The sequence below is a fragment of the Empidonax traillii genome, unplaced genomic scaffold, assembly GCF_003031625.1.
Source record: "Empidonax traillii isolate 1590-97213 ecotype Southwest subspecies unplaced genomic scaffold, ASM303162v1 scaffold5689:size7437, whole genome shotgun sequence".
NCBI classification, from domain to species: domain Eukaryota; kingdom Metazoa; phylum Chordata; class Aves; order Passeriformes; family Tyrannidae; genus Empidonax; species Empidonax traillii.
The window spans coordinates 1-7,437 of record NW_020960882.1 but is presented as its reverse complement, the minus strand read 5'-3'; the positions used below and the strand labels follow the sequence as shown (position 1 = coordinate 7,437).

The 7,437-nt window shown below is 37.9% G+C and overlaps 1 protein-coding gene across 1 annotated transcript; it reads right to left on the bottom strand.

Moving 5' to 3' along the window:
• Positions 1–27: 27 nt before the first annotated feature.
• Positions 28–7,312, bottom strand: LOC114073214 (lipase member H-like; the record flags this gene model as incomplete). The annotated part of the gene is made up of 6 exons (XM_027911001.1): positions 28–139; positions 2,381–2,473; positions 3,549–3,716; positions 5,293–5,382; positions 6,418–6,519; positions 7,204–7,312. Coding segments are annotated over 6 exons (674 nt in total), but the record flags the coding sequence as incomplete, so codon positions are not given.
• Between the last annotated feature and the right edge of the window lie 125 nt (positions 7,313–7,437).

The window sequence follows — 7,437 nt, the reverse complement described above, 5'->3', positions numbered from 1 at the left end:
AAGTTTTAAAGACAAAGCACAACATACCTATTCATCTCTGATTCTACTGTGTTTCCAGCATGGTCTGTTATTTTAACTTTAATGAAACCTCTCCTGTTGCTTTTATTCCAGGTAGTAATGTCCAGTAAGTAGTTGTACACTGCAAAAAGAAATAGAAAATCATGAAAATCAAAGAATTATCTCAACAGGATACAGTTGTGATTATCACCCTGTTAAAAGCATTCACTGGATGATGCTAGGAATAGTGACTCTTTACTTTTAACCTACCAGTTCAAAGGAGAATAAGAAGACTACTGACAGAAATTATTTCTGTATAATTAATGTATTTTTTCCTCCAGTTCTTGCATGGACAGGATGTGCATCAGAAAGCTATCACCAAAATTACCATGAAGAGTTTGACCTGCCTATGGAAAAGCTACAAAATCAAGCCCTAACTAGCACCTTCAGGTTTTGGCAAAGAGGGGATATTATTTCTGCATTGGCAGGAGCTTTATGTATGATCAAAGTGGGCAGTTACTTGGGTGAGCTGATTATTCAGGAGGTAAAAGCTGAAAGCATTCCCCTGCCTTGCTTGGCAGGACAGCTCCTCCAAACAGCCTTCCCTCAGAGAAGTCAACCTGCCAAAACCTCTGTGTGGATTCTAGACAAAATCCTGGGGAAGCCTGAGGAAGACAAGAGCTTTCTTACGCTCCATCCCTAGATCCCCCCACTCTGGAAGGACCACAGCCTCAGGAAAACAGGCTGGGTACCTGGGCAGGAGCTGACCTGCTCCAGTGTGCCCTCAGAGACCTGTCCTGGCCTTCTGCCACACCTCTGTAAACATCAAAAAAACTGTAACTGTGCTGTGACTGTCCAGAGGAAACACACCTTTACTGCTCCCACAGTACACACAATTTTTTTTTTTTTGGCATGTTGTTTTTTAACATTCTCTCCTAAAAGACCAAGCCTCACATCGTATGAAAAGCTTGTCCTGCTCAGGCTTACTGTTTCTCTCATTTTTAAGACCTCTTGTTTATTCTATTTCCTCAGGTTTCCTAATATCTAAGGTAATTCTTAGGATTTAGTTAATCAATACTCTCTTTTTCAGACTGGTGTAGTAGAATAATTTTACTTCTTGACTTTGCATATTTTCCCTTATATTTATGCTGTCATTACAATATTTCTCATTCTGTTCCATGGGTCTCCTCCTATGTCTGATAATATTTCTCTCCTCTTTTCTCTCTTCTACCACCTTCACCCCAGAATATTTCTTTTCCTTTAGCAATATACTCTTTCTTTCCCCCACCAGGATTTCTGATGAATGCCCAACTTTTAATATGTGTAAGAGTGAAAGCAAAGCTGTGTTTTTCAGCTGGTAGAATGAATGAGGAGCCAGACCTAGCAGCCTGGGCAGCCTTGAGAGCAAAGCCCAAGCAGACAGGAGCAGGGGAGAACAGTAGTAGCAGGTTTGGGTTGAGCTGAAAGACACACAGAATAGGAGTTATTTTACATAAATTTTATGTAAAAAATTTTATATAAAATCCATCATATCTTCATTCACCTCTGCTCTCTCCTTTGGAAAAAACAGTGACATAAATAAGAATGAATAACACTGTGTGTCCCTCACCACAAAACTTGTCAAGATGATGGAAAAAGCTAATGGAAAAACCTAATTTCACATTAATTCCTTGTAAGCCTATCCCCGTGCCCCAAATCAAAAAACCTTCAGCATAACCAATTAGAAGTGTGTGCTAACACTTGCTTATGGTGGTAAAGTCTTTTAATACAAACAGAAATTGGACGAGAATCTAAACTGGACCTCTATGTGGATAGGTAGATGTCTAAACTGTTGCAGCTAAAGCCCACACCTGGAGAGTTCTTTCCCACAGAGTATAACCCTGAAGCCACCAGCTAAGTTTTCCCTCCACTGTTTTACTTCTGGGGAGCTGTAGAGTACCTTTAGTTGACTGTAGGGTGATGCTCTCTCCATGTAGAACACAGAGGGGTCCCTTTTTTAACCCTCACCCAGGGCAGTCTTGCTTCCCATTTCTGCTCTCTGAAAACGGCAGCATTGATCTCACCTAAGCAGGTTCTCTCAGACCGCCTGTCACTTGAGTCCCATTTTCTGGCTTTGTTCTTCCTCTTGGCAGTCCATCCCATTACTTTTAAAGTCACATTTCTCCGTTCATATAGGGCTACTTACTCTTCTGCTACAATCATCCTTTCTCTTTTTCCTCCAGTCTGTGAGCTGCCCCTTAGCTAATGGTTTTTTTACACCATTTTCCAAAGTAGTTAACACACTAACTTTCTACTTCTAACGCACTTTCACTCCAGATCACCTAAAAAACAACACCCATAACTTTTTGTAAAGAGTTTTATATGTGTGTATTCAGTCACTCACTGCAGAATGGGTCTTGGTCCGAGGTATCAAAATAAGCTCTCGTTGGTGAATTTTTTGCTATTAACCATTTCTTCCATCTATCAGCATGATAACCTGAAATCCAAAGATTAAATATTTCATTTAGCAAAATCATGATGCATGTATAATTGCAAAAAAAGAATCTAATCCAAAGTGAAAAATTTGGCTTCAATTTTCTTATATATTCTCTGAGAAAGAAAATTGGCTTGGAAAATACAGGAACCACCCGAGTATAACAGAATGTATTATGCAAGTATTTCATTCCTCTAATATATTAGAATCACTAGCATTGTCATTTTATAATACTTATCTATTTATTATAGAGTCCTTATTCTAAAAAATAATGCTTACAGAGCTAATAAAAAAAAAAATCCAAAAAAAGTAGCCCACATATTTGCAGAGATCAGATACAGAACAGCTTTCCTTTATTTTCTCCCTACTATGAGGTCCTGCTATGGATATGTTTTATTATGAAATAGTTATGTAATAGTATTATGAATAGATCCATTTATGTTTTTTCTTTGAACCTGATCCAACTAACGTAGGGTGCATATCCTAGTGTAAGGATGTTAAAAAGAGACAAATTACAAACTGAAAGCTAACTTCTAATTAAGCATTTTTGAAATTTCATTCTTAAGAAAACCCTGCCAACTAGAAAATGCTCACACTATTGTAGATCTTTTCAAACTATCCCCAGATCCTCTCTAAGAGCAATAAAGCCCCAAACAACTAAAACCCATTCCAAATCAAAACTTGATTCCAAAGAGTCACAGGATCCCTAAGGTTGCTATAAACATCATTATTCCTAAACAAAACCCTCAGGTACTCTAGGGGTCATAATACACTCTGGAAGCCTGAAGTGATGAACTAAGTAGAGGCAGTCTCTCTGTAGAGAGGGTGAAAATCTGTGAACCCATTTCAGTCTGGAAAGCATAATGATCAAAGATTAGGAACATTCAGCACCTGTGCCTAACAGAGGTAACTATAAAATAGACACAGCCATGAACTTTAAATTACTTTAACTACTGGTAGCTTGGGATGTGATCAGGCTCTACATGATCCTACAGATCACTGGAATAGCCCCAGGAAGAGCGAGTCTGGATTTCCCACAAAATCTCATCCAGCCCAGAGCAAATATTTTAACACTTACCCAGTACTGGACAGGACATCGGCTGGAAAGCATCACAATCAACACATTTTCCTCTCTTGTAATCCGAGTAAGACTCACAAGGATATGTTATTATGTCACACTTCCTTTTCAAAGATGCTAAGAAGAGGAAAACAGCTCTTTGATGGTCACACTTGAAAAACTGAATTCCTTCAGGAAAGAAAAAAAATGAATATGTAATCACTTTTATTAATGAAGAAAAAGTGCTATAAAAGTAGAATCATAGAATGGTTTGTGTTGCAAGGGCCCTTAAAAATTATCTCATTCCAACCTCCCTGCCTTGAGCAGGAACACCTTCCACTAGACCAGGTTGCTCAAAGCCCCATCCAACCTGGCCTTGGACACTTCCAGGGATGGGACATCCACAGCTTCTCTGGCGAACCTGTGCCAGTGCATCATCACCCCCACAGCGAAGAATTTCTTCCTAATATCTAATCTAAACCTTTCCCCCTTTCAGTCTGAAAGCCCCTTTTACCACCAGTGCAGCTTGTGAGAGCTGCTGGAACCTGGCCAGTTCCTGAAAGGTCTCTCAGCTGTTATTTGGGTTTCTCTGACTCCAGGAATCCCCTGCTCAGCCTGACGGGTTCTCAACCCACCCAGAATTTACTGTAGCTACCACCGCTGTTGCCACTCACCTCTCCTACTCAAGTAATCCCATTTCCCTGAGTCATTCTGAGTTAGCCATGCTTTTATTCCCTGGTTAGTTGAACACCAAGTGTAAAGAGGGGATGCGCTCACAAGAAGAAGAAACTGGAGACTATTTTGAATATTATAGACACTGATAAAAGTCTGCAGGGTTTTATTTGTAAGAAATAGTCTGCTAAATCCTATCAAATTTACAGAGTTTTTTTGTTATAAAGCATGACTCTGAGTTACAATTTGCCTTGTTGCATTCAGTGCAGACAGTTTTGGCAAAAAAAATTACCATGAGGAACACATCAGGGAATCTTCTCCCTAGTTGTCTGGGGTAATAAATTCCTTTCTCTCCTAACAAAACAAACTGTGAAAATTATACAGATGAAGAAGATGCTGAGTCTTAAGGGATTCTCCCATGCATGCAGACACACAAGGGGAAGCCCTGTCCCTTTGCAGCTGTTCTAATTGGTAGCAGCACCGTGAGGATTAGTAATAAGAATCAGATACAGAAACAAACATACAGAAACAAACAAAAGAATAAACAAAAACAATGGGCAGCAACCTTGCCTAAGATTTATGGAGGTTGAAATGAGCAAAATTCTGGAGCTAAAGGTCTTTTCTTTGAACACTTCCCATCCTAGAACCTAAAGGACCTGTCCAAAGCCTAGGTCATCACTGCTGACCAGGAGGAACCTAAGACAGAGTGAAGACTTGCAAACTTTGCCTTCCATGTCATATGCAAGTGATCCCGTCCAAACTTGGCCACAAACATGTTCCCCCATGCCTAGCCTATATATAACCACAGAAATATAAAGATCACTACATGCAGAGTGTGTATATAATATAATAATTCCACCATACCCACATTAATGATATGGTGGAATATGTATGCCTATAGGAAGATTCATATTTCAAAAAAAAAAGGAAAATATCTTTGTTATTTCTCATTTGCTAAGTTGGGATGATAAGAAAGATTGCAATGGTCTCAGCTCCTTTATTTCCCAATATGTGCAACGTACATTCAATTCAATTGAACCTTTTTTGATTTCATCTCAAGCGCTTCTCATTAATTAAACACATTTTTATTTACCGCTGAAAACTGTGTTTGGACAACCAGGCTGATCTGTTCCTCCATTTGGATAGAAATCAATGGTTCCTAAAGGTTTCTTGAAACCTAGGGCTAGAGCAAAAACATCATGAATCAAAAAACTATAAGCAGAATTACGAAGTCAATTAATTGTCATCACATTTACTACAAAGTAACATGGAAGCCTTAAAGAAAATTTTTGTGATTATAGCATTCTTTATTTCTGTAAATCAAAGGCATATTATGAGTTAAAATCCAAAGATTTTTTTCTTTTTAAGAAAAATTATACATAAGTAAAAATGCTATACACAAATGTATACAAATTTGTGTAAGATTCCTACTGCCATAAAAGGGAAAGAACAGAAGCAGCTGTAGCAGAAACATTATTTACACAAAGAAATTCATGAAATTCATGTTCTGTCCAGCAACCAAAATTCTTTCACAATGCAACTTTCATTAGAGTAAGATTTTGTATTTTTTGCATGTTGGATTCTGAATTAATCTCATACAAGTAGTATATCAAAGTAAAAAAATCTTTATCTGTCCTATAAAAGTAAGCAAGATTCTATGAGTAAGATTTAATTCAATCTGGCCTACCTTCATTTTTACCATAAATTATCCTTATTTACAAAATCAGAACATTGCAAAAAAAATGGTCTTTTACAGCTTCACATATAAATTTGTATAGTAAAATGCTTAATTTTTAATATTATTAAAGAAACTGATATGAAACTACTCAAATAATGCGACAAGTGCGGTAGGTTTGAACGGTTTACTTATGGTTTTGAGGAAAAAATTAAACCAGATTAAAACATGGATAAAGCAGACTTTACAATGTTCTTCACTTTAACCTTACAGTAACATGATTTAGGATTTTGAGCAGTGGCTCTGCAGCGTACTAACGTGACACAGCTGAGACTGGCTGTCTCAGAAGTGATTAATTCAGTGATAATCACGTGCTTACAGCCTCTGTGTTCACACACATTAGAACAGCAAAAGAATGTGAACGGTAACACAAAACACACTTCTGCAGCACTTTTTGGGTGTTACTGAAATAGCTTATCCCTTCTCTTTTGCTTTCCTCTCTTTCTTCAAGCTGGAAAAGGAAAGTTAGGGCTGTGTCATTACCATCAGTATCTGAATGAATTACATCAACAAACTGTGCATCAGAACGATCCAATCTCCCATCTGGTGGCTCGTGCGTGAATGAAGGTCCCGCTGGATCAAGACCTAAATGAAAACAACACTAACATTGTAAATCTTGGCCTTAGTTCCTGTACAGATATATAAAATACTAACATCTGAGCACTATTCATCAATGACTTCATTTTCCTGGCATAAAAATGAAAATAAAACCCAGCACAGTTCTGCTCTTCAACTTGCTAAGCTAAGCAAAGGTTTCTATGACAAGACTGATCAACCCATATCTGTTAATTTCTCTCTCTTCCTCATTAGTTGTGCTCATCTCCCATTTATCCAGATTAACATAAACCAACAGCATGAGGATTCAAATCAGGACAATTAATTTCGTCGTTTTCCCCAGAAAATACCATACCTATTACGGCCTTCATAAAAATGAAATGCACAGTATAACTGCTCTCACCACCAGAACACAACTATTCAGAAACTCAGGTAGCACAGCATTTCACTTAAGTGGCATTTAGATGCAGCACTCAATTTTTTGATTTGAGAGACTAGAGGGAAACAGGTTGGAAAATTTTATCTGTAATTTATGTCCTGAAGGCAGACTTTCACAATTTCCTGAACTTCTGCCAGGGATGTGTTTCTCCTCATGTATGTTATTAAATAGTCAGTTCTAATTTGTCAGTATTTCAGTGCTAGCACCCCTGTGATTTGCAGGTATGGCAACATAAGGTACAATAGAATATGTGTCTTGGGATTAAAAAAACTTACCTGTAATTCTTCCAAGTTTGCCATTATACTTCTGGCCAACAAAACCAGCTACATGAGCCCCAAGACTAACTCCAATCATATACATAGAGTCAAGAGAAGCTCCATGCACCTATCATGGGAAAAAAAACACCAAAGCCACAACCATACACAGAGTTAACTGAACAGAAATCAGTAGACTGATTTAGTTTTCACTTTTTGTCACTACTCTCAGTTATATTTCTAACTTTCTAACTT